Below are 25,889 nucleotides of genomic sequence, written 5' to 3' on the forward strand. Positions count from 1 at the left end.
TGGAATACACATCGAAAGTGAAGACTGCTACACTGCTGTCCGTGTTGAATGTAGAAGGGACAGGTGCGTCACCATTTGGCCGCCCTCAGACATGTCGCTTCTGTGTCAAAGAGTAGGTGGATGGTGGGCGGGGAGGGGGTCTGGGTGTGAAACTTCTCTTGGAGGGCTTTGATCTGGAAGTGTCAGCAGCAGAGTTTGGAAAAGGATTGGGGGGCATGTGTCACTCATTAGCAATGTGGTGAGAGTGTGCTGGCTCACAGGTTTTCCTGCTGTGGAGAGGATGCTGTGAAAATGGCTGCTCACAGAGTGCCAATAAACCTTGAGGGTGGCGTCAGGGCTCGGAGCTGCGAAGCTAAAAATAAACGCTGGAAGAAAGCAGCGCAGTTCACTTTAATAACTGTCTATGTGTTGAGCGTTGCTTTCATTGCTCTTTGTGGCACACACACGCACACGTATGCTAAACTGATAGCACAGGAAGTCGAATAGACGATTTCATTGAAAAGCCCCGCTGCCAGCATTCACTGTCTTGGGAGAGGAGGGAAATGGAAACCAGATGTCTGAGATCCACCGTGAATAAGTCAAAGCTCTCAGACTATGTCAGTTCCCCCTCTTCCCATTGGTGGACTGAAACTTTTCTGCGCTGTCATCAGTAATGTCTATAATACTCCCTCCCTGTGGACATCTCTCACAGTCTTGGCTGCAGCTCTGAATTGGAGACTCCAGGAAAGAAGCTTCACTGTTCCAGTAGATGATCATTTTCTGTATTCCTTAGATTTCAAACCTCACCACATTCCTCAAATTTCAGGGTAACTTCCCATATCCCAGGACTCAGTCGGGTGGCAAATCTCTCAGCGCTCCTTTGTGGATAGATTGCTTTCTCTTGCTTGAGAAAATAACAAGCTATAGAGTAATGACTTAACAAGCAACAGGATAATGGCTTCAGCATGTGCAGTGCTGTGTGCGTGTGTTTCTGTGCGTGCATAGATTTGGGATTGAGCGAGTGCTTGCTTATTGGCCTGTGTGTATCAATTGTTTGGGAACCAACTGTGCAGAATCAACCGCTCCTCTGTGTGGTTGGTGGAGTTGTTTGAAAGCTGGACTGCTGATGAATAGATCGTTCTTGTCCTGGTCTGAAGCCTCACAGCCTTTGGGGATTCAGCAGCCCTCGGTATGTCACAATGACAGGACAGTCTGTGGGGTGTCGGTGGGAGTGTCGGGTGTTTTCCATCATAAACAGCTGCTGCATAGGCCTCCCACGCAGCAGACAAGTTCTCAGTGTGTGTGTGTGTCTGCCTGTGCTCACCTATGTCTGCGTGTGTTTATCTGAAGATGCCTGAGAGGTGGAATTGAGGAATGATCGATGACAATATGACAGCTGTTGCACGTAATCTCTGCGTGAGTGTGTGCGCACACGAGCAACATCGTGGCTGTTTACTGTCTCAGGGAAGTGTTTGGATGCCACGCATCTGTTCCCAGGGTGCAATGCCTCTGGCTTTGACTTTCTTTGATCTCCGTCTTGAACAAATGGGAAACCTTGGACATCTTCCACTTCAGCAGTGACAAACCAAACTCCCATTCTTGCTCCAAACAGGTCTGTTTCTCATGCTGGTGTGGTTTATGAGGCTGTTCATGGGAAATGACATGCCACAGACACTATCATGACTCAATTAGCAGCTTTCCTCCAGATAGTGACATTCAAGTGTACAACACATTTAGACACGGCATGAGCTGGCATGCCCGGGTAAGCATATCTCACTTTCACACAGAGCTTTCTAAGCTCAACAAATCAAAATCTTGAAAAGTTAGAAGCAAGCGGGGAGGCAATCTGTTTCCCAGCACACCGCCAGATTCTGTTTACACACGGTTACACAGTGACATGTTCCAACATGTGGGCACAAATCTACATTACCTCTTTCATAATACTCTTTTAAGGCCTCAGGCAACAGCTCAACGTCGTCTTGAACTTTTTCTGGGAAAGTATGCTCAGGTGCATTCTCCTGTAGCAAACAGGTGATATTTCCTCCTCTGGCAGGTGGAGAGGGTTATTAAGTATGACCCTAACAGTTAGTGATAATTTCTACAGTTTTAGAAAAGAGTCACAATGGGCAGTATCTGCACTTCTGCATTTTCCCTCTGGAAAATGCTTATAAGTCTGGACAATCCTCACCTTGTTGATCGCTATGCCAAAATTACAAAACAAGGAAAAAGAACTATGTAGCGTACTTGGAGTTCCATGCTAGCAAGTAAAGTTAGCTTTCCTACATATGGACAAGATAGCATGTTAATGTTAACTTTAAGGTTGAAGCACCACTATGATAGTAGCAGTCTCTCAGAGACTCGAGCTGGCTGTTGGCCCAGTAGCAACCTCAGCCTATTTATTGATAGGGGTGTGGTTGCTTTGAATAACAGGTGGATGCCAGGACAGGTGTTAGCCCTGCTAGCTCTTTGCTAAGCTTCCCTGCAGCTGGTTCGAGTCATTTTACTGGAAATACTGACTATGTTTTTTGATGGAATTACTATAGCTTTCCTTGTGGTTATTTGTACTAACAGACAATTCAAGAAGTAATAATTTAGCACTCATTGCTCTCTTCAAAAAACTGAAGTCCCAGCTTCAAAGTGGTTGTCCACAAACCAATGGGTGACGTCACAGGCATCTATCTTTTCTATACAGCCTACGCTGTAGACTTGTCCTTGTTTAATTGTGAGACCTGGTTTTATTTTTCATTTTAGGGCAGAGGAAGCTCTGCTTTCGCTGCTCTTGTGTCAAGTAGGCATGCTTCTCCATGGCTTGCTGAGATGTCACACAGGAATTTGGGAGTAATGATTTTTTCTTTTTAACTAAAATCTAGGTCAGGATACTCTCAGAGAATCTCTGGCTTCCTGTTCCAATGTATAACTGAGGTCTATTTTCTCCCTCCATCTCCCCTCCGACCCCATCAGCCACAGTGCAAGCCAGTACCCAGAAGGACACATGGAGGCAAGGCAAAGAGCTCAGGCGCCGTCCATCTTTCTACCTCTCCCCCTTCTCCCCTCTTTCTCGCTATGCTTCTCACTGGCATCGAATCTGCAGCAACACATGTCTCTGATCAAGTCCAGCCTGCGTCATCAGTTAGTAAACTCCAGGCTCCAGGAAAACCAACAGAGAGCACATTCATAGCCGGCGACCCTGTGACTGAGTGTGTGATTCATTACTCTTTAATATGCACCCCCTACCCCCATCCTCCAACCCACCCAACCACTTCTCCAATCCAGCCTTGGGGCAACTCCGCAGCCTGATCAAATCCATCATTAAGCATATTTGTGGTGTTACCGCTGTTGGCCTTCTTATTTACCAGACCAGTCTCTGGCCTGTTTGCAGCTCAGCGGAGAGGAATTAGCTTTGCATTCTGACATTTGCATCACTTGTCCAAACTCTGATTGTATTAAGAGTGAGACAACAGAACTCCAAGGAGACCTCTGAGGGAGACAGGAAAAAAACTCCCACCAAATGTTAGGCAACGTTAAGATTCAAGAGCAATAAAGTGCTCTTTAAGCAAGGTGATAGACACCGAGAGGTGCTAATTTTGCTGGAGGAAGCTGAGAGAGTAACACGTGAGGTGAGAGGTTTTGGGGGAGTATACCTAGCAAAACTGAGCAGTTGTTTTATTCTTAAGAGTAGAAGAACGAGTGTCGCTTTGTTCCCATTCCCACAGACACACCAGTAATGAGGTTATCTTTCACACCTGGGGTCTCAAAGTGGAGTGGCCAGGCCAACGGTGACCAATACTGACATTTTATATTAAACTCGAGTGTAACAATGAAAGAATACTCTACTGTATTTTCTACCATAATACACCACAAACCCCTAAACAGACGGACTGGAAACACTTATGTTTTCATGTGACTTCCTTTTCCCGTGTGAATCTCAAATCAGTTGATGGCTGCCTAAATCACAGCTTTACAACACTTTATTTGGACTTGTCCACTGGTGATACTCGTCCTACTGTCAAGTGACTGTAACATCTCAAGTGTGACATGCTAGCTATGTATATTCGGTATCAGTGTTATGGCTTATCCAGAGGGGCAGTAAGCATCAGACTAAGCAACAGTCTGAAGCTAAAGTGGGTCTCTGAAGGCCTCTTCCTGGGAGACTTCTCTCCAGGTCTTGTGTGTCATGAGTGCAAGATGAGTCCTGTTTATGAGATGCTGACAGCTCCTTCCTGTCTCCCAGACCATGAGCCCTTACTGCTGCTGCACTGAAGGCCGCTCGTTAGTTCCTGGCCACCCAACTCCACCCCAAAAAGTTGGCTGCGAGAGCAACCATGGGTGGGACAGCTGATGGGGGGGATGGGACACAGCGCTGGCACTGGCAAACTGCAGCAGCCAAAAAAGAAAAAGAAAAAAAAAACACCACATGAGCACTTTAGCTTTTCGACCCAGGGCTGCTTTTTTGGGTAAAGTAGGCCAATGTAAACTCCCACTTCCTGTCCGCCTTGTCTCAGAGGGGGAGAGATGATCCTCCTGTGAAGAGGGAAAGGGCTGCTGCTCTGTAGGGACCATTTCCACTTACTACTCGCACACACACACACACTCACATAAATAGACATACAGCAGTAGAGGCAGGCAGAGAGTGAGTGGGAGAGCGCAAGCGAGTGAGCGAGGAATACACAAACACAGTGGGGTTCAGGAATGTTAAACACATGCTTTATGGCATAAATAGCAGCCACTTTTGGTAAATTACAGTGAGTGCTCTGGCACTGTAAAGCACACAGCAGGAAAACGTTCTCAGATTTCAGATCCAGGCCTCCACTCTCCCCCGAGGAACAAGGGAAGGGGAGCATGTTGTGTTTTTAATTCTCTATAAAAAGGCAGAAAGAAGTACAAAAACCTGTGATGCAGCAATGAATTGAAATGTGCCTGTGTTTTTACAGGAAATGTATAAGGCTTCGCACTATCTGGGAAAACTCTGACCTAGTTATAAAGGATAGAGGAAAGCCAGATTTGTCCAAGGTTCAAAACATTTAGCACAAAAATAAATAAATAAATAAAACTAGAAAGGCCTTTGCTTTTTCTGAACACACATATCATATATCGCTGCAGTATCCTATAAATCTTAGATGATGAGAAATATGACAGAGATTAAAATCATCAGGAAAAGCCAATCAAGAGCAAACCTGATGTTTAATTTGAGGACTCGTTTCAACTGTGTCTGCTGCCAGAGCTAACACCCTGACCTCGGGACATACCAGCTGACATCAAAATAGTTTGAGCTAACATCCAACAGCTGATCTTTTAATAGTGCTTTTATCCAAGAGCACAATAACTAAGACACACGAGAACATGAGGGCAAAAGGAGCCACAATCAGCCACATTCTCGAATGAAATCCTCATATTATTTCCATGTTGGAGGTTGTTGGTGTTTGTCCACAGATGTTTAAGAATTTGCATAAGCAATCTCATTTGAGGATTGTGTGAGGTGAGTCACCATTACATGCTGCAGAAGGCATCCTGGCTGGTAGCTGACTCAAAAGGAAATAGGGAACTTTGCCGTGGAACACCTTACCTCACTCTGTTGGCCCAGCTGGCTCAGCCCACGCACACCAACTCCAACTAACTGACTGACTGCTGGCTTGACTAGTGGCCTGACTTACTGACTGTGAGCACGAGAGACATGGGAACTAAAGCTAAACAGTTTCTGACTCACTCTCTAGGCAGAGGAAGAGGAGAATGTAATTCTCTCCCCAGAGAGGGAACAACATATTTACACTGCAATCAAGTAGTAATAAGAAATCCCCTATATGATCATTTTAAAAAAGGTAGGTGAGCACATGTGAATTAAATCTTCAAGCTTGGGCTGGACAGAAGGGGGAAAGAGAAGTTTTTTTGTTTGAGTTCTTTTAACTGTACACTCACATATCCAGTAATGTTTGCACAGTGACGAACGATAAGTAAATGGCAGGTGCAAACTGGAAGCAGGTGCATTCAGTTGTTTCCATCCATCATCAGCACAGTGTGTTCACCTGCACATCTGCAGTTCAGTTTCAACATCCCGGTCATTTCGCTCACTAATTGCAAGGCGCTGAGCAGAAATTTCCCAGTTAATGATCAAACAGACTTCCATGAACCAACACTTCTCAGCCGCGCTCGTTTCGTCGCATCGAAGCGGAGATAAAACAGCCGGTTTGCAGGTTTTAATAAACATAAATTACTTTATTGAATGAAAGGATATCAGCTGCGAAATACAGGGAATAGGAATTGAACACACAAGCATAGCACAAAAATATGACATAACGCATCACTTGCACATTGCACTATTAAACACTGCCATAAAATGTTCAGGAAAGTTTTTAAAAAATTCATCTTTGCATTGTCCATTTACAGGGTCCTCATTACATCATAGGCAAGCACGTCTCCATGCTGTAAACTACAAAATTCTTTGGTCCCAGCCTTTTTGCATTTTAAAACTTTATAGAACTAATTTCTACTAATACTGCAATCATTTCTTAAAACCATGACTACTAAATGAGGTAAACACACAAGGCACATTTTGGTTTCAAAAATAATATAATTTCAAGGCACGTATTTATTTGAGTTGTATGGCTTTGGCTGACATTATTAACACTGTGGTAACCTAGAATGCATGGCAGAGCTGCACAGTGAAACTCCTTTGGAAAATAACAGACGGAAGGCTTTTCCTATCTCCTAAACACATCAGATTAAAGAGAAGGTTTGGATGTAGCCAAAATAGAGGCTTAAAATGATCCCCCAACTGGTGAAGAAAACACTAACTGGTGCCATTCTTTTGTGATGACATGCTTCCTCTTTTTTCTTAAGCAAACCAAGGGCAGTGGAAGTCACCTGCTATCAACCAGCGAAGGTCAGGGCTGTAGCACCTGTTAGCACCTCGTCTATCTACACCACAGTACCGAGGACAGCTGTGTGTGCACTCAATTGTGTGTCTGTGTGTGTGTGTGTGTTTTGAGACACGCTAAGAGATTTACTCCACCCACGCACCCCTACCTCTGAGCAGCTGTGTCTCGGCCATGATCCTGAGCTGACCGGCACCGGGACAGAGACGGGAAAGAACACCTCTTAACCCAATGAGTTCACTACATATTTGGTGTTTGGAATGGGCACAATAGCAACATAGGAGCTGATATCAAGTGAGTGTCTGCATAGTGCAGTTCAGATTTGGTCCAGCCTCAAGACCTTGGACTATATTTAAAAAGAAAAAAAAATCAGCTTGTCAGCTGTTTTTTTAATGGTGAAAAAGAGGCTTGTAAAGTCAGATCCATAATGAGGTTTAATTCCATCCAGGTCTCATAAAGCAGGCCATTTCATGCTCTTTGTGGCCTTATAGGTCCTCAACAGGGCAACCGGGCTTGTGAAAACCTCTTCTCCATGGCTGCAAGCCCTCCTGAGCTCTGAGTGGGTCCCCTCTGCCTCCCTTCAGGCCGTCTCACACCGAAGTGGAGCAGCACCCCGAGGAGCTGTGTTTCTGCAGCAGTGACATGCGGCTGAAGGTGCGAGAGCACACGCTACACTGGTACTTCTTCACCTCGGCGTGGGTCTGCAGATGAGCCCGTAGATTGGAGCGGTCGGCGAAGGCCCGGTTGCAGTGGGGGCAGGAAAATGGGCGCTCACCTGCAGGGAAAAGTTTGGAAACTTATGACTTCACTGGAACTTCCCTCTAGATGTGAGTAAAAATCCCATACAGGGACACAACTCGAGCATCACTGAGTTCACAAGAGCTTTCCACTAACACCTCACACACAGCAGTCACATTGTGAAGATAATAAAGAATCACATGGCAGACCGGTGGGGTCAGAGACTGACTGAATTAGCATGATTTAATCAGGGCCAAATGAGATTACGCTAACAAGTTGCTGCAGGTACTAAGTGCTCAGTGATAGCAGGGAGCCCTCAGGCTTTCCTTAAACCTTTTGTCCCTCCATTCTGCGTGATAACCAACAGCAGTGGTAAGATAATTAGCAGACGAGTCATTGTTGCCGAGACATTAAACACAATGTGTAATCAATGAGTGCAAGGTCTACAGAGGGCTTCCCTGTGTGATAATGTCTGCTGATTGAGTGTTAAGCTCATCACATTGATTGTCATGGATATCCTGCTGCCTCATACACAGTCTGAATGATAAGGGAGTGACCTGCTGCTGACTAACAATGATGTCAACTCATACGCAGAGCTACAAATTTTCAGTAACACAGATTTCTTCATTCATGTGTCAACAATCCATTGGAGAGTTGCCAGATACCATACAGTGTTGCACAATACGTGTGAAAATGGGTCTTACCTGTATGTGTGCGGATGTGACCGCGCAGCAGCCACGGCCTGGAGAAAGCCTTCCCGCAGGTGGTGCAAACGCAGGGCAAAGTGTGTGAGCGGATATGCATCTTTAGAGCCCCCAAGCTGGTGTACTCTTTGGGGCAGTGTTTGCAGAGGAAAGCTGGCCTGGCAGCTGTGGCAGGGGTCTCTCTCTCTTCTTCCTCCTCTGGGGGACTGATATGAGCCATGACTCCTGTGCATTTCATCCGCTGGCGAGGGCCATACGTGTGCACGGGTTCAGGACTAGGGGGGTCTGAGGTGCGCCCCTCATCTTCCTCTCCACTGCTGCTGGCATTGCTGCTGAGGCTGGATGGGGAGCTGAGGTCCAGGGGCCCTGTGTTGGCAGAGGGTTCTGTTTGGGAGGCTGGTAGGTAAAGGGTGGGAAGAACACTCAGATCCCACACCAAACCTGTGGTGAAGCAGGTGGCAGTGGTGTTGACTGATGAGAGATCAGCAAGAGTATAATTCTCCAAATAAGTGTCTGTTAAGGAAAGAGGATGATTTCACAGCCAGTGTTAGAAAGCTTACAAAAGTTAAATATTAAGCTTGTAAATGCATTACTGAAATCTAAAAACAATTTTATCTATTCTCGTGGACTGCATGAATTCTCTTCCTGACTGATTTAGGTTCTGCATTCTTCTCGGTTTTTTTTTCCCTTTTCCTCATGATTTACTGAGAATAAAGTTAGAGCCATGGGAAGGCTCTGTGGCCGCTTCCTCCCACGTATTCACAAGGGCTTGTAACATGAATGGAGCTCTGTCTGGGTGCAGGAAGGGGGGTAAAGTGCATCTAACGGGTCCCAACTTGAACGGGGAATAGACTGGTTTGTAGTCGGACCAGACAGAACACATTTAGAAAATGTTCTTACATTCGACTTGAACTTTACTTCTACAGTTAGAAAAAGGGACAATTTCATGCCTCATTTGCGACGCTTATGTAAGGATGCTTTCATAATTCATTGAAGGGATAAACAACTTCGTAACTCACTGTTCTGGCATTCCAGTTCACTGTAGTTTGGCTTTTGCTTAGCAAAGTATTTCTTGACCAAGAAAGATCGAGGCATTGTCCTTCTTTGAGGGTGTAGCAACTGTGCGTTAAAGTATCCTGTGGTCACGGCGCAGTTTCTAGAAGTCGAAAAAGTCGTTTATAATCTTGCTCTGCGGATCCGTGGGAAACAGGGGAGAAAAAGTCCTCCAACAGCCCCAAAAGTTAAAGTGGAACTTCAGCAAAAAGTCATATGTACAGCTTTCATGAAGAGTCTCTAAATACTGGCCTCTGTTCTGAAATACTCTGACACAGGCAAGTAGGGGTGTGCTCACCCCGAGGGCCCTCCCCACCTTCCCACCTCACATATCGCCGCTCAAGTGCTCAGAAAGAAGCTTTCACGCTCAACACACTTTACGACAACAAAAACATGAGCCTCACAGCCTTTCCACAGGAATCCAGCGGCGCTGAGCGGCAGACGAGAAAAGGTGAAGGAACCATAGCGAATTGTTTTATTGACATGCATGTAAATGGCAGTTTGGGTGACTGTGGCTCTCTGTGGTGCAATAATGCAGATTCTTGGAGGTGTGATGACAATTTGCCCTCTATTAAGCTCATATAATTATAGATACGGAAGGATATAAACATCTGACCCCATATATACGTAATAATAACACCGCAACAATAATTCCAAGCAGATGAAAGAATGAGAATAACCATATGCTGATTTAAAAACACACTGGCTGCTATTGTGAAACGGCATCTTGACTTGGTTTAAAGTGTCATCGGACTTTCCATTTTAAGAAAGGTGCAGCTTGATATAGAATAAGCTATATGCCAGTTTATCAATTTATGGACCGTAGATCAACGTCAGCAGAGTAACGGCACCATCTCCTGGAAGAAAGGAAGTAAAACTATATGACCATTCACGCCATGTGAAACCACTTTGCTGTCAAAGCGGTCTTCTTGCGTCCAAGTCATGTCACCCGTGAAATAGCTTTAAACAAACTAAGAAGAAGGTTGTGCACGTTTGAACAGCAAACGTGATATAGTAATCCACGATTTAAAAATAAGATAATTACTGAGAACATAACACACAATAACACAAAACAACAGATTCATGAATGACACAGATGATAAACCATGTAGTAATAATCAGTTTGTCCTACTGGTAGGTAGAAATCCTGGAGTAAATCACAGTCTTCTGATTTTGAAAATAAAATAAAAAGAACACTGAAATTGAATATACCTGACAGATTTAAGCATACATCCATACAGTGATTTTTTGCGTAAATTTCACGCACGTGTTTGTCCTTCACATCACGGACAATGAGCCGATCATGGATGTCCACAAGGTCCTACTGTGAAGCAGCACACACATATAAAAGTGAGCATGGATTCTTAGTTTTTCAAAAAAGCTCTGTGCCATAGGCTGTGCGCTTTGATTGGCGTTCAGCTTTAGTATAGGATCTAGTTAAATTTCAGACTTAGACACGTTCACAAAAGATACAGTATTTTTCGTACACGTGTTAATATTCAACTGCTATTGAAATAGGTTATTGAACGTTAAATACTTATTCATTTAGGCCTATTTATTTAATGAAACATCCAGTAATATGGAACAATAGCAAGGGATGTTAAGATGCGTTAACCTCCCTTATCATTTTAGCAAACCAATAGGTGGAGACATAACACCAATATTTGTCCAGTTCTTTCCGCTTATGAAAAAAAATACCTTATTCCCGTGCAAAACATGTTTTTTTGCCGCAAAAGGTCAAATTTTAGTGTTATTACTTCACAATATCGACTAAAAATCTCTCCCTTTATTTAGTCATGCAGCAAAATACAAAAGGTTACGTTGGTGTAATTTGTATAGAAGTGATTTACAAAGCTGAATAGACCGAACAACAAACGTAAACGTTACATTAAAAAATTATTATTATTATTATTATTATTTTAAATGAGGGGAATTATCTTAACAAAAATGTTTCATCTTTGACTAAACTCAAATCAAAACGACAAGCTCCCTCCTGGCCTCTGATTGGTGATCTGCTCCTGGTGGGCGGGGATATGGGCGGGTCTGTTATTGAGCTATCGGTTGAATATTTGAAATCCAAAACAACAGTCGCATTGAGGTGCGTTGTAGCATTTATAGGCTTATTTTGAATATATGTACCCAGCTGAAACTCCATAATGATCTTCGAGTCAAACTGAGAAAGCGCAGGTAAGGTCGCTGCAGAGCTGCTCTCACAGGCTGCTAACGTTGACGGGAAATAGATAACCTACATTTGAATTGTTGTCATAAAGCTACATTTCGTTCGCTTGTTATTGCGTTGGACTGATAGGCACTGCTGGCCGTCTAAGGTCTTTTGATTTGATACGATATAATCTTCTGGTATTGTAAATGAGGACGCCGAGTGAGCAAAAGACATGAAACAATATACAACAAATGCATCTGATAATGAATTCAGGCAACGAGAAGAGATGAAAATATGATTCAATGATATAATATCTGCAGTGTTTTAATTTTGATGCATTTATACAAAAATAAGAGATAAATCTTTATGAATTAAGTGCCGTAGCTTCCCACTGGTCAGATGTTTGATGAAAAGAGCCCCTCCCCCATGTATCTAGAAACAGATGGTCACTAACAATGAAATTCTTGGGGAGTGGGCATTCTTATTCAAACCAGCAAACTACTAAACATTTCATTGGGCATCCCAGTCAGCTGACCTGAGACTGCTTGAATATGTTAAAAGTAATATGGGATCTCATGGCATCACCCACTCCCAAACAGTAAGGGGGGGGGGGGATCAAGGGCTGTGTTGAATTAAATCAGGAAGTAATGATATTTTATTCTTTTTGATTTTTTCTCTTGCCCACAGCAGCTGAAGAGCATTGTAACACCCGAGCACCGTGCAGAACAAAGAAGAGCAACTACAACAGATATGTTCAGAACAATCGCGCATATGCTTTTTGGAAGAGAGGAGGAGACCCCCGAAGATGTCAAGGCTGGAGACACGATGGAGGAAGGGTGGCATGTTGTCACTCACCAAGGTCAGTCATGCAGCGTCTGTCAGTAATATAACATATTAAAACAGTGACATATTTTACATCATTCCAACAGGCTAACACAAAAATGGTCAAACAAAGTTAAACAAGATATTAAACTTCTTTCATGTATGTTTATGTATGTGTGTTTGTGTGTGTGTGTGTGAGAACTGCGATTCAGTAGGTCATCTGTTAGTTATTTAGTCCGTGAACTGCACACCTTGATATTGAGTGTTTGTTTTTACACGCGAGTACAGTGCTTAGGCTGGGGCATATCATACCGTTCACGGTAATACCGGTATAATGATGGGCAACGACAAGAAAATGAAATATCGCGATAGAAGATGGGTAAAATGCACATGCTCACTGCCTCTGTTTACATACGCACATGGCAGAAAAAGCATGGCGGCGACGGAGAATGAGAAGGGCGAAAGCGAATCGTTGAATGAAACGGATGAACCAGAAATGGTTTGTAAAAATGCTGCAACTTCAGTGGTGTGGAACTGGTTTGGCTTTTGTCCGTCAGATACACAACAAAGCACTATTTTTGGTAGAGCATGCTAAATACGGCACACTTAAAATCAGTCCTTTGATTTTTCTGAAAATCGACAGTGCCCCTTATAATCCCGTGTGCAATGTTTCCTCTAATTTTTCATGTGTCTGAGCAAACACACAAACTCCCTTGGACCACTGTGAGCGACAGCAGACGTGTGCACTGTGGTCACGCCAGCATCGAATCCATCCAAGTTACATGGGTTATTAAAATAATCAAATTACAGCATTTATGTTAGACTACTGCTTTAGCCCACATACAATGAAAATTAAAAAAAAATCTTGTTCATGACCTGTGTCGTATGTTAACACTACTGAAAGTAAAAAATAACTTGAACTCCAATTTTGAAAACATAACTTTTTTTTTTTTTTTTTAAATAAAGCTCTGACTTGTATTACGAGTCTATGGTCTGTGAGAGAGTCTGTAACTCTCTGTCTGCAAAATACAGAATATAATGACCGATGTTGGGCAATTAATTATATAGTTACTTCTTCAAAAAAGTAACTGAGTTTTGCAAACAACAAAGTTTTTTGCAGCTGTTTACCTACAAATGCAGCCAAGGCAGTTTTTAAATAAACATTTTAAACTATTTACAGAACAATCAGCTGTTCTGCCGATCAACACGATTTAAAAACTGGTATAAAGTCCACACTTTTTCCGTCAATTGTTCCGTCTGTCCTGCTCACATCTCCAATGGTTGTACACGTTGTCATTAACGTGGCTTCACTCCACATCCGCCGCTTTGCTAGCTAAAACACCGGTGTCAGCACATAAGGACGCTGTCATAGCCTGTCGACGACGCTGATTAGCTGCGTATATACGAATGTGAATCGCATCATTGGCTGGACTATGGGATAAGGTGGCATCGTTCTAATCCCATACGGGAGCAGCCAGTCACTTACTGACTAACACTGCAAAACAGAATTGTTAAAGTATTAATTTTAATTTCAATTCAGGCTAGATTTTTTTTTTTGTGTGTGCAGCGCAGATTTTCTGTGCGCAGAGAGCGTGCCAGCAGTGCGCAATTGCGCACGCGCACAGCTTAGAGGGAACATTTCCACTGGAAATGCCTTTTGGTTAAACTGTCAGCAAGGAATTTGCATTTGCACTGTTAAATTTTTATACAACTTTATGCACATAAAAACAGCTGTTTGTTTAATTGTAAATAGATTGATGTTTTTTTCCCTAATAAAGTTGTGGAGATGTAAAGTATTTTGTCTAGTGTCAATTATATCGTCAGTTATATCGTCATCGCAAATTTTCAAATGTATATCGTGATAAATATTTTTGGTCATATCGCCCTGCTCTTATGCTTAGCATACACTGGGTTATTACCCAGTCTTATAACTGAGGTCAACTTCTGTCTTCACAGAGGCAGGTTCAGCAGAAAACCAGGATGCAATGTTGACTGACAGCCAACCATCCAGCTCTGTTCCTCAAGGAACAGACATGGAAACTGACTGGTGAGGTCATCGCATGCTTTTGTTTTTTTGTTTCTGTATTATATTTAAAGTTAAAATACTTTAATAAATGGACCTATTACGCTAATCTCTAGCTCCATAATTATATTCATTGACTTTAGTAAAGTAAAGATGATTCACAATTCAAAGTAATCCTTTATTTATCCTATACTGGGTCTGATGCAGCCCCTTTACACCCTCTTTTTAAGACATCTTTGCTCTGATTGGCTGCCTCGTGTAAACAAAGTTTTGAATAGTCTGTAGGTGGGGTATCTGTGCTGATAGCCAGAGTTTTAATGAGTCTGAGATGACCGTATTATGAATATCACTGAAAAACAGAGATTCAGAGGAAACTGAAAGAAGTCCAGTCCATTTTTTTATAAAGCACGTTTAAAACAACAAAGATGACCAAAGTGGTGCACATGAAACAGGACAATACAGCATACACGCCCACACACATTAGTAAAGATATCCGAAGAATCACAAAAATAAAAAAGCCTAAATACCTAAGCTCTCACTCTGGTTTGAAAGCCAAAGAATAAAAATGAGAAAGCTCAATCCCCAACCCAGCTACATCAGCAGATCTCAGTGACCTTAAGGCAGGGTTGTCGAACTCCAGGCCTCGAGGGCCGGTGTCCTGCAGGTTTTAGATCTCACCCTAGGTCAACACACCTGAATCCGATGATTAGCTCATTACCAGGCCTCTGGAAAACTTCAAGGCATGTTGAGGAGGTAATTTAGCCATTTAAATTAGCTGTGTTGGATCAAGGACACGTCTAAAACCTGCAGGACACCGGCCCTCGAGGCTTGGAGTTCGACACCTGTGCCTTAGGGGATCATAAGGTGTTAAGAGATCAGCAAAATATAATGATGCCAACTTATTAAGGGATTCAAAACATATGATAAAATCTAAAAGCAAGCATTTAAATTAGTAGTGTTTTAAACTGGCGGTGTTTAATGTGAGCATCAACCACTGTAACAGTGTTTTTTTTAATATATGTTATATGCAGACAATAAGGAAAAGCGTTATTGTCCGTTTATTGGATTTATTTTATGTGTCTGGCCAGCGTTGCAGATGCCGAGCCCACAGCACAAAGCGGGAGTACTGGGACCAGCACTCAGTCCGTGTTCAGCTCTTTGTCCAAGCCCAAAGCTATAGCCAAGATGACACAGGCTAAGGTTTTGGCAGAGCGGCATCATGTGTCCCGCAACGCTATTCAACGCCAGAACCGTGTTCGCCAAGGAGTCCAACACCACTCCTACCACCTCCAACAGCCAGGCTGTCGCAGCCTCAGCCACTGAATCTCTTCACTACAGATTGCCACACTCACACAAAAAGCTAAAGCAACTGAAGACAGACAAAAAATAAAAACAAAACAAAAACACTTGTAGGCTTTTCCACGTTTCTGCAAATTAAGCTAAACATTTAATCTTTATGTGCCAACACTAGTTAACTGTTACCAGGCAGCTACATTAGCATTTGAACTTGTACTGTATCTGAATTTGAAATGAAGAATTCACCTCATAAAATGAGATACGCTAGGTTTCTTTTTTTGTGTATGTGCACAGGTAAATTTATACAGTGTTGGACCAAGTGCTATGCTATGTTTGACACCATGCACTTCCCTGTATGTTGTTGGTTCAGAACCTTTTTTTGATACATCAATAAAAGTATGATTTTGCAGCTTGTTTGTTTCTTTTGTTTATAGTGAAATTGCGATGTCCCACAGACAGTGAACTGCTCACTCTCTCACAGATGCAAACAGTTGATCTCATTAGTTTGGAGGAAATTGCACCTGCTGTGTTCTGCTCCTGCTGCAGGAGGAGCGCGCTCGGTGGGGAACTGGTGTAATCTGGAGGTTTACCGTGAAGTTCAGACCTTGTGATATGGCTAGGATGGAGGCGTCTCCTAAAACAAAACTTAACAAGCAGTCAACACTTGGTTACAAGAGTTTTGGTAGTTCAAATCAGCTGGCTGATGGCTCATCACCCAGTGACTTAACTTGTGACTTGACTAAAAATTATGGTGAGGAATTGGGAGGTAGAGTTCAAACACAAAGATATAGTACTAGTAAATAAGGCATCTTATTTAGATTTGGTTCAAATTTGCCTTGAAAACCCAACAAATTTCAACTCAGTTTAAAGTTGCTTTTTCCTCACTTGCTGCTGCCACAGATCCTTTCCATTTGAAACAGCTGGCACCTAATGGCACAAATTTGTTTGACCAAAGTCCATCCAATCAGGAGGCTGATGAGGACTGCTCCAGCAGAGGCAGACCAATAACTGTCTACGCTCTGTCTACCATCTTTGCCATGCCAGTGTCAATTGCTTTGGTCCTGCAGATTTACCTGGGTGAAAGTTTGGTATGCAATGGTGTCTAAAATTTGCACGTCGAACCCCTGTCACATTATTTCTCGTCACGGCAGTTGTTTACAGGTCTTCCAACACGGGGAGTTGTTTTCGGATCACGAGCGCTGCACCGCACTCGCTCACAGAGTCCTTCGTGATGGTGGATCCAGTGTGGATGCTGCCATCGCCGGTGCCTTGTGTTTGGGAGTCGTTCATCCACACGTATCAGGTGTTGGTGGGTATGTGATTTGCTCATTGCTCAATGCTGATGCGACTTCTATTTATAAATACACACGAAAGTCCCTGACCTTTTTTGATTTCCTCACTGTAGAGGAGGAATCATGCTCGTTCATGACATACACAGGAATGAAACCAGGGTGATCAACTTTCTGGGATCTGCTCCTAAAGCATTCAGAAGAGAGGTGCTGCACAATGTTTCACAGGCCAAGGTAGTATAAAGGCTGGGGTGGAGGAATCCTGAAACATCTGCATTTTTTCATTTGCACCTATAATTTATTTTCAGGCAGGTCTGCAAGTAGGAGTGCCAGGCATGCTCAGGGGACTGCACCGTGCCCACACACTGTACGGAGGGTAAGAATATAGAAAAGTTCATTTTAATTAGGTGTTGTTGTTTTTTTTGTCACACGTCATGCCATAAATCTGCTGCAGTCTGCCATGGGAGGATGTTGTCAGCAGAGCTGCAGCTGTAGCAAGAGAAGGTTTCAATGTGTCTCACAGTTTAGGTGAGACAAACTGCTGCTCTTTGTATTTTCTCTCCTCTCTTCCTTCACAATACAATAATAAATACAATAATTTTAACATCAGGATTTTTTGGGGTTTTTTTTTTTTTTTTAAATCTCCTACAGCTGATGCTATATCAAAGGTGAGTGGTGAGCAGCAATCTCAAAGCTTCAATAATGCATTCATGCCACATGGAAGACCTCTGAGTGCTGGTTCATATGTGAGGTTGCCTCGCCTGGCAGGAGTCCTGGAGGCTGGTTTGTTGAATTTCTACCATGGCAACCTATCTCAAGAGATTGTAGATGAGGTGACTGATATACATATACAAACTGGCATGACTTTGTGAGTCAAATATGACATGTGTTTTAGTCCGGCATTGCCTTTCACTACAAAGGTACAAGCAAATGGAGGCGTACTGAGCAGAGAAGACATTGGTAACTACAGTGTGGATGTAGAGCTACCCATTGAAGCCCAGTACAATGATAAAGGTGACATTTTACACACCAGAATTGATAAAATTATCTTTATTTTCTTCACGTCTTCATCTGCAGTTTGTTATTCTTGCCTTAGAGTTTATAATTCAGGTTCCTCCTCCTCCATCTGCTGGTGCAGTGTTGCTATCAGCTCTCAACTTGTTAGAGGGACTCCATATCAGCAAGAGCAACGTAACAGAAACTCAAACACGCCTCTGGATCGCTGAGGTACTGGGGTGTGAATACCTCCGATATCTTTGTATATTATGACCTGTTGTAAATGGCAGTTCTCTTACATAGGTGTGCTTTGTTTGCTATCCATGAAGGCCCTGAAAACAGCTTTAGCTATGGCCAGTGGTTTGGGTGACCCTAATTATAACTCTTCGGTGACTGAGGCGCTCTCTGACATGCTGAGGTAAAACATGTTGCAGGATCATAATCACTGTTAGGGTTACAGCTAATGACTGTTTTCAGTAGTGGGTGTTTAGACTGTTTTGGTGAATGGTGAGTTAATAAAATATAAGAAAGCAGAAAAAAAAATCCCACTATACCCAGAAACAACAGAGGTATTGTCCCAGTTGAGAAAGCACAAGTATATTAAGGGTTGAAGCATTACACTGGAGGTCTGAGTCACTAAAAGTCATACTTGAACACACCTCCAAACGCACTCTTATCCAACTTGGATAGTGTCAATCCTCACATGAAGAGTAGTTTTCCTTTTTGTTTTTAAAAAGTTCTGAGAGATTGAAGAAAAAGATTGAAGTCACTTTCATATGTCCTTGTTTTCTAAAGAAAAACAAATCTATTCAAAAAAACAAATTAAAAAATTGTCACAAACTATTAGGCTCTAAATCCACTCATCTTTGTTTAACTTTAAAAGCCCTTAGTTTATACTAATATCATTCTTTTGTGTCATAAAATCCAAAATCCACTACAAATTGATTTTTTTCTCTGTTCCTGCCACAGCAAGAGTCAGGCTGAAGTCTTCGGGCAGCAGCTGAATTACTCCCACACATCTCCATCTGAGTACCTCTCGCCTATCCACTCCACCCAAACAGAACTGGTGGCTGGACAGGTCATTGTCATGGGACAAGATAAGCTCATTGTGTCTGTTGCAAGGTGACTGGGTTACAGCCTACAGTGTGACTCTGATGATCAAACCAAGATATGTGTGGTATGCGCTTCTTGGAAATGTTACATGGTTTTGTTTTGTTTTTCCCCCTCTGCTTTTATCTTCATCCTCCTGCAGTTCCTTGAGCAGACCATTTGGGAGCAGACTCATAACTCAATCAGGCATCGTTCTTAACAGCCTCATCCTTGATTTTTCCTGGCCAAATACAAGCAGAGAACAACTTCAAACTAATCAGGTGCAACACCATCAAAAAATCTCAGGCTGTGAAATCAGTCAGGTATGAGGCACAGTTTTAGATATTACAATCGACTGTTACTCGCTTACAGGAAAACTGTGTCGAGCCAGGAAAGCGGCCCCTGTCGCTTCTCATGCCCATTATAGTGGTGCCGGCTTTGCATAAATGTGGGATCCACATGGCAGTAAGCACCTCTGGTGAACAAAATGCCCTGAGTGTGATCACCCAGGTTTGATCTCCTTACATTATGAAGAAAGTTGGCTTCACATTCAGTTTTGTAAAAATATTTGACGATAACACTGTTTCTATGCTTCAGATGCTGGTCAACGTATTATTCTTCCATACAGAGAAAAATGACAGTTTTTCCCTGACAGGGCTCCATCACCAGTTTGAACCAAATAAACTTCTTGTTCACTGTGAGTATCACTTTGCCTTCTGCAGTTGACCTTTTGCCTTTTTAACTAATAATAAATATATATGTATTTATTATTATTATTATTATTATTATTATTTATTATTATTATTATTATAGTAACTTCCTGCTTTCTAATTTCCCTCCCCATCAGCTCATTATCAAGGAGAAAGTGGGCAGAGTTTCCATGCAAAGGCCCATGCAGTTCAAAGAGTGAGGACAGAGGAGTCTTATTAAGCCGCGGAGTGCCTCAGTTGACTGGTGGTTTAATACAGTGTTGTTTTTCTCCTCAACTTTATTCTTGAAATAAATATTCTCACAAGCATAGAGATGTCCTTGTACTTTATGATGTAAATTTATGAAAGTTCTCTGGTGATTACAATCAGCCAACAGGGGACAGCCAGCAACACAGATTACTTACTAATGAAAAAAGACAAAACTGAGTATTCATATTACATGTTCCAATTAAAGGAACGTGATTTAGTTGCTCATATAAAATTAACTGTCATTTAATGCCAGTTAAGAAAACATGTACATGCATGCAGAAGAAAATAATTTCTGTTATGTAAAACTGATGTACTTTCAAGATAGCTGCATCACGCTATGTAGAATGTGTGGTGGAGAAGGACACGTCACATGTATTCAGTCAGGGCAAACGTGCCACTGGGAGCAATGCAGTCTAACTCTTGGTTACTGTAAACATTTTCCCCAGTGTGTTGGTTACTTTTTTTTTTTTTTTATATAGCTACCAGAGTGTAATACATTGGTAATTAGATTAGGTGACTTCATGTATAAGAGGGAAAGTAATCCTCGATAAGCAGAAGGTTTGTGTTCAGACATCAGGTTGCAGCAGAGGCACTTCTTAATATCAAATCTACTGATGTGTATGAAACAAAAAGAGGGAGTCACATGTAATCTTCTGGTGGAGCAGGTGTTTTGTCATCATGGGTGTTTAGGTAGATCTTTCAAAGTTACATAACAGACGAGTGTCACGGCCCAGTGTTATTCACTCAGCATGTCAGTGCTTTTGATGTTGTGGCTGATTAGTCCGATTTGACCTCTGTCAATTATAAAATTGACAGATGCAAAATTCAGTATGTGACCCTGTTTTTTTTTGTTTTTTTTGTTTTTTTTGTTTTTAGCAAACTGCACTCAGACCTTTCAGGAACTCTTGACCTGTGCAACCGCTGGCTGCTTTAAATTTCGTCTCTTAATGATCAGTCAAATTCAACGAAAGCTCCAAGTTGGACAGCAAATACTTCAATAAAGAAAAAAAAGATTCATATTACCTTACAGTCAGCTGATCGCATCAATAGTTCTTAACTCTAAATCAGTCTGCAGTCAAATATTTGCCAGATTGAGAGATTTCATAGAGAGCACTTTTAGGGCGGAGAAGGCGAGCGCCGTCAGGTGGGCGTTGGCGGTCACATGCAGGCCAGCATTTAAATGCCTGTAGTTCAACCCTCCCACTCCACAGCAGAAGCCAAGAGGAAGTGATTCACCTCTGCTGGAGTCACTTGCTTTAAAAAAAAAAAAAAAGGGAAAAAAGGGAAAAAAGAATAGTAATAAAAAAGCGCGATTAATTCATGCTCCAGCAGTGGATTAACCGGATACGAACAAGGCTTATTGTTCTTAATTCATGATCGCAGTAAGTCAGTTTTTGAAATTATTGTTTTAAACAATAAACCGAATCGTTAATGATTGTAAGTTGGGAATGCTTTTTGAGTAAGTTCAAAGATCAGGCTCGTTTGTTCATTTAGAGAGCTGGGGACGCCTATATTATATCCTGCTGTGAACCTAGGTTAACTTTCACAGGAGCTTAAAGGGAATCACGTCTGTAATATTTCACCTTATAAGTCAGGGTTTTATCCATGACAAAGCCTGCAAATAATCAGGCAATGTGCTTTATTTGAAAATGCGTCTAACTTGTGGTTCTAGCGAAGTATCCTCGATTATATCTATTGGGCTACATTGTTACAGCATTTCTATCGCATTTCTGCAGGTTACCTGCTTATATAAGCACAGTATCAGCTTTCAACCGGTCTGACAGACTGTAGTGGTGGGAATAAAGGGTTTCAATGGAGCCCAGAACTGTTTTAAACGAGAAGTTTTTCATCGTCACTCGCGGGAAGTCGAGGAAAGGCTTCTGCCGAGGATGTATCGGGCGCATAGAGTCGGAGACGAAGCGTGGAGAGTTCGTGGGGCTCCTGTACGGCGGGAACAGCAACCCAGGGACCCCCAAGAACGGGGGCCTGGTGAAGATAGAGGACATGTACCCGCTGACCCGCCACCAGGCACAGCTCCTGCTCTTCATTTCCAGCGCAAGCAGACGCCTGGAGCTGCTCTGTAACCCGCAACTGTTCTCTGCCATCTGTGAGCTGTCTCAGGACGACCTGGTGGTGGTGAAGCACAAGAACGGACACCTTCCCGGTTTGGTGAAGAACTTGATGCAAATCGGACGGAAAGACAATAAAGACGACCTGTACATGCTTGCCTTTGAAGTGGAATTTGTGGTGAGTTCATTTTATAATCTATTTTTACATTTTGATTTGATGATTCAAGTTGTGAAAATCATGGAGTGCACGATCATCCAGATAACTGCACGTGCTCTCAAGTGCAACCTTAATGCTTTAAAATGCACCGAGATAAGGATGACTATATCGCTCTGAGTGATCAGTCATGACTGCAGCCAGATAATGTCACTGCAAATGTACAGATGCATCAAACTGTTTCTGTTCTGTATATAAGAATAACGTCAGAGTTCCTGTTTGCGTTTCAGTAACTGTTTTTCCTTGTTTCCTACACAGGACACCGATCATACTTTGTCATCCAAGAAACCTCCTCTGTCCCTTTTCAGTGCTGCAGACATCATCCAGGTGGTCCCATCTTACTCTGTCCCCCTCGGACTGCAGTGGAAAGATGCCATTTGTGGGGGTAAATGGATTATTAGCCTCACACACAAAGTTAACAAGTCGGTTTCAAAGCCATATGATGGCTCTCAGGCTTTATCAAAGTCCTTTTGTTTTGATAACAACACTACCACACTACAAACATGGTGCACCTCCTTCTTACTAAACAGCAAACTAAATTCTTGAAAACTGCTTCCCCAACCACAACCCTAACAATGCAAAGAAAGTGGTCCCACTACACAACTGGAAAAACTGGTTCTGTTGTTCTGGAATGCAGAACAGTAGAACTGCCACATGATCTGGCTTTCTTTTACCTTTGGTAGACTGTGCACTTGAAACTATCTACATACTTCAAATATAGATCTTTGTTAGCTGGATGACAATCTGATGAAGCAGCATGTGACAAGCCTAAAAAAAAAAGGAAAATGTCATATGACTTTCTAGGCATCGCATCCTCACCTCTACATATCGTGATATATGTCTGCAGGTTTAAACAGAAAGGCGGTGACACGCAACAGCTGCATTGCAAACATCGGATCTTGTGCACAGCCGGCGACAGAGAATCGCACCGAGCAGAGTTTGACTCAGAACCAGAGTCTGAGCTCAGTGCCTTTGGAGGTGGGATCCATGGTGGAGGTGGTTTCCAACTCAGGGATCACAGTGTACGGGGTCATCCGGTGGTTGGGTGTCCCTGGAGGAAAGACTGGTGAATGGGCTGGCATTGAACTGGTGCGTGACTAGAAATTTGTGCAGTTGCTTTCAGTGTGCTTTGGTGATCTGTCGTATTAATGTTATAAATCACTATTCCAGGACTACGACGTTAAGGGCTGCTCTGATGGGATGTATGGTGGTCAGCGGTTTTTCACTTGCAAGGAGAAAAGAGCTTTGTTTGTTCCCATCACAAAGTGCAGCCCCGATGGCAGGTTTCTAAGTGCCTCTACAGGAAAAGAGATCCTCAAATCCACTGACACCACTCCAGGTTCGACACCTTACCCAGTCTAAAACATGCATACACAAGAAATAAAAACTCGATATTATACACAAATTTACATTATTGGAACAGATTTTCCTTTTTTCCTGGCAGTTCTGTTCAAACTGTTTTGGTTCCTTATGTTTCTATTATATTATAGTTTTTATTGTACAAATGATTGCTCAAAATCCTTTAGTCTTACAAGACAAAAACGCAAAATGCGAGGTTTTCCAAAAAGAACTCTTGATCAGGGCGTGAGGATTAGGTAAAATTCATACTTAAAACTTTTGGGCAGCTTTTTAAAAATGTATTGTTTATCTGTAATTTATACCTGTGTTTCACACGGCTTGTAAATGGTGTAACGCACAGTGAAATAGTATAGAACCTTTTCCAGGTGATTCTCCTCCAAATATTCCCACACCTTTCTCTCTTTGGCAGGGTTTGGTGACAAGAAATTACGTTAGACTTGAGACAGTGCACACAGTGACACACTGCTTGTCATGTCTGACAGTCCTGTGAGCTTTCTGCTTTAAATAAGCCAATTAATCATTAATCATTCCCATCTAAAGCTGCCAGTAAAGTCACGAAGACTGTGTTAAAGTGTCATTTCATCGTAACATCTGCTTTTCTCACCTCTTTAGTTCCTCCATATGAAGACACGGACGAAGATGTGCCACCTATCCCTGAATCCGAGGCGCCATTTTTGTTAGTGGGAAAAATGAAAGGGATTCAGGGACACATTAACTCCTGTTACCTTGATGCCACACTCTTCAGGTAGAACACGCTCACCATCATTCCCCTGCAACAAACTCCGATTTGCTTAGCTTTATCTAAGCTAATCGTATCTAGAGGAGCACGATACACTGTATTCAGATAAGTGCACAGCTGACAATAACGTGTGGTTCTCCTTCCTCAGTTTGTTCAGCTCATCTGTGACCCTGGATGGTATCTGCAAGAAGCCTGCTGACACAGACCAACCCATAACCTGCACCCTGAGAGCAATAGTGAACCGTTTACGCAGGTATAGACGCTGCCTTCAACACTGTTTATCTCATTTCTTTTATTATCATGTTGTTTGCACAACCAGGACGTAGTGGCTTTTTACATAGTATCAGCTGATAAACGAGTGTTGCTGTTTTCTGCCTTGATGACATGGTACATTCACATGTGTCTGTATGGTTAATGTGTTCTTACAAAGTGAATTCATGCAGTTGCTTTCTCATAGCTAATCTATTTATTTCAGACAAGGCTTCGTCCCTGCAGAGAGTGTGATGAATTTTCGGACTCATCTTGGCTGTGACACTTTTCGGACAGAGGAAAAAGGTACCTGCCCGTATCTTGAAATACATTATAATATAATAAAAAAAATCTGAGGGCTTTTTTTCAGATTTATTTATCTGTTCTTTTTTAAACTGCCTCTTGTCATTGTAGATCCAGAGGAGTTCATCACAGTCCTCTTTCAAAAGGTGCTTTGCACGGAGCCTCTGCTCAAACTCAGGTATGAACTTGAGCCGCCCAGGACTGGATATCTTACTCTATTTGACTGAGTATAGTTGAGTTACTGAATATGTGTTCCCCCGCAGATCGAAACGAGAAACGTCCCAGGGTGCCTACACCTTCCAGATCTTTCTGGAGAAGGAGCAGATGGGACAGATACCCACGGTCCAACAGCTGATGGACACATCCTGCCTGTCAGGTGACCTTAAATTTGAAACGGTGAGTCCTTCTCTTACTAGAAGCGAGAGTGTGTTTAACAAGTTTTCCTCTGTACAGTCATTAATACTTTTCTTATGTCCTTCAGATGCCGTCCTGTCTAATAGTTCAGATGCCGAGGTTTGGAAACAAATACAAGATGTTTTCTCACATTATTCCCTCCTTGAAGCTGGACATCACAGATCTCCTATACAACTGTGAGGAGCAGTAATAAGCAGCACTTTCTTAAAAATTGCATTAAAGGAATCCTTAATAATGCTCAGGATCATCTGCTTTGTCCAACAGCTCCGAGGGAGTGCTTTGTCTGTGGGCGTTTGGCAGAGTACGAGTGTCTTCAGTGTCTGCCAGATCGCAAACTGCAGCCAGGGAGAATCAAACAGTACTGTACCACCTGTAATGCACAGGTAAAACTAGTGGCTGCTTTAGATGTCAGGTGCAAATTCATGAACCAAACCTTTTGTATGAAGCTCTCTATGTCAATTTTTCTTTAAGATACACAACCATCCCTCACGACAAGGCCACTCTCCCAGTGCTCTAGCAGTACCAGTAGAAGTTCCCACCGATACTCCTGTTCCCAGGCACACA

At 42.6% G+C, this 25,889-nt stretch overlaps 4 protein-coding genes across 9 annotated transcripts in view; 3 read left to right on the forward strand and 1 right to left on the reverse strand.

The window, feature by feature from the left end:
• Positions 1-6,160: 6,160 nt before the first annotated feature.
• Positions 6,161-9,602, reverse strand: snai1a (snail family zinc finger 1a). The gene is made up of 3 exons (XM_082532990.1): positions 9,310-9,602; positions 8,291-8,803; positions 6,161-7,623 (listed from the first exon to the last, which is right to left on the reverse strand). Exons 1-3 carry the CDS (start codon positions 9,383-9,385, stop codon positions 7,439-7,441), a joined length of 774 nt encoding a protein of 257 aa, XP_082389116.1. The 5' UTR covers positions 9,386-9,602; the 3' UTR covers positions 6,161-7,438.
• Positions 9,603-9,707: 105 nt separating this feature from the next.
• tp53inp2a (tumor protein p53 inducible nuclear protein 2a) lies at positions 9,708-16,054 on the forward strand. 4 transcript variants are annotated; one of them, XM_082532993.1, is made up of 4 exons: positions 9,708-9,794; positions 12,192-12,363; positions 14,283-14,373; positions 15,438-16,054. In XM_082532993.1, exons 2-4 carry the CDS (start codon positions 12,255-12,257, stop codon positions 15,670-15,672), a joined length of 435 nt encoding a protein of 144 aa, XP_082389119.1. In that variant the 5' UTR covers positions 9,708-9,794; positions 12,192-12,254; the 3' UTR covers positions 15,673-16,054. The 4 variants fall into 4 exon arrangements, with proteins under 4 accessions (XP_082389119.1, XP_082389120.1, XP_082389117.1 ...); XM_082532994.1 differs by having other exon boundaries at positions 9,714-9,794; positions 12,195-12,363; XM_082532991.1 differs by lacking the exon at positions 9,708-9,794 and adding an exon at positions 11,385-11,530.
• A 123-nt stretch (positions 16,055-16,177) lies between these two features.
• On the forward strand, positions 16,178-20,021 carry LOC309707616 (glutathione hydrolase 7-like). Of its 2 annotated transcripts, none has more exons than XM_082535035.1 (15): positions 16,178-16,396; positions 16,546-16,733; positions 16,807-16,958; positions 17,051-17,168; positions 17,243-17,310; positions 17,389-17,462; positions 17,586-17,767; positions 17,855-17,948; positions 18,031-18,161; positions 18,260-18,348; positions 18,900-19,052; positions 19,183-19,300; positions 19,392-19,529; positions 19,617-19,716; positions 19,867-20,021. In XM_082535035.1, the coding sequence occupies exons 1-15, from the start codon at positions 16,258-16,260 to the stop codon at positions 19,947-19,949; spliced, it is 1,827 nt and encodes a 608-aa protein (XP_082391161.1). In that variant the 5' UTR covers positions 16,178-16,257; the 3' UTR covers positions 19,950-20,021. The 2 variants fall into 2 exon arrangements, with proteins under 2 accessions (XP_082391161.1, XP_082391162.1); XM_082535036.1 differs by having other exon boundaries at positions 17,586-17,602.
• A 1,161-nt stretch (positions 20,022-21,182) lies between these two features.
• cyld2 (cylindromatosis (turban tumor syndrome) 2) overlaps positions 21,183-25,889 on the forward strand; it is a 5,899-nt gene continuing 1,192 nt past the window's right edge. Inside the window, exons 1-13 of one of the 2 annotated variants that reach the window (XM_082534636.1) lie at positions 21,183-21,360; positions 21,715-22,225; positions 22,520-22,646; positions 23,109-23,350; positions 23,432-23,600; positions 24,233-24,365; positions 24,508-24,612; positions 24,835-24,914; positions 25,023-25,089; positions 25,175-25,307; positions 25,393-25,501; positions 25,590-25,708; positions 25,797-25,889. The exon at positions 25,797-25,889 is cut by the window's right edge and continues 112 nt beyond it. In XM_082534636.1, the coding sequence (XP_082390762.1) occupies positions 21,791-22,225; positions 22,520-22,646; positions 23,109-23,350; positions 23,432-23,600; positions 24,233-24,365; positions 24,508-24,612; positions 24,835-24,914; positions 25,023-25,089; positions 25,175-25,307; positions 25,393-25,501; positions 25,590-25,708; positions 25,797-25,889 (1,812 nt within the window). In that variant the 5' untranslated portion in view covers positions 21,183-21,360; positions 21,715-21,790. Of the gene's footprint in view, positions 22,226-22,519; positions 22,647-23,108; positions 23,351-23,431; positions 23,601-24,232; positions 24,366-24,507; positions 24,613-24,834; positions 24,915-25,022; positions 25,090-25,174; positions 25,308-25,392; positions 25,502-25,589; positions 25,709-25,796 lie in introns of both variants that reach the window. The other variant, XM_082534637.1, reaches the window with a different exon arrangement.

Source organism: Aulonocara stuartgranti, assembly GCF_965226115.1.
Source record: "Aulonocara stuartgranti genome assembly, chromosome: 5".
NCBI lineage: Eukaryota > Metazoa > Chordata > Actinopteri > Cichliformes > Cichlidae > Aulonocara > Aulonocara stuartgranti.

Bases quoted from the DNA above. Each gene is read 5' to 3' on its own strand.
- snai1a (XM_082532990.1), bottom strand. From the start codon at position 9,385: ATGCCTCGATCTTTCTTGGTCAAGAAATACTTTGCTAAGCAAAAGCCA. The intron at 8,804-9,309 runs GTGAGTTACGAA...TTTCCTTAACAG, and splicing joins TGAACTGGAATGCCAGAACA to ACACTTATTTGGAGAATTAT. The intron at 7,624-8,290 runs GTAAGACCCATT...TTTTCCCTGCAG, and splicing joins TCACATCCGCACACATACAG to GTGAGCGCCCATTTTCCTGC.
- tp53inp2a (XM_082532993.1), top strand. From the start codon at position 12,255: ATGTTCAGAACAATCGCGCATATGCTTTTTGGAAGAGAGGAGGAGACC. The intron at 12,364-14,282 runs GTCAGTCATGCA...CTGTCTTCACAG, and splicing joins GCATGTTGTCACTCACCAAG to AGGCAGGTTCAGCAGAAAAC. The intron at 14,374-15,437 runs GTGAGGTCATCG...GTGTCTGGCCAG, and splicing joins ACAGACATGGAAACTGACTG to CGTTGCAGATGCCGAGCCCA.
- LOC309707616 (XM_082535035.1), top strand. From the start codon at position 16,258: ATGGCTAGGATGGAGGCGTCTCCTAAAACAAAACTTAACAAGCAGTCA. The intron at 16,397-16,545 runs GTGAGGAATTGG...CTGCTGCCACAG, and splicing joins TGACTTGACTAAAAATTATG to ATCCTTTCCATTTGAAACAG. The intron at 19,717-19,866 runs GTGAGTATCACT...CCTCCCCATCAG, and splicing joins AAATAAACTTCTTGTTCACT to CTCATTATCAAGGAGAAAGT.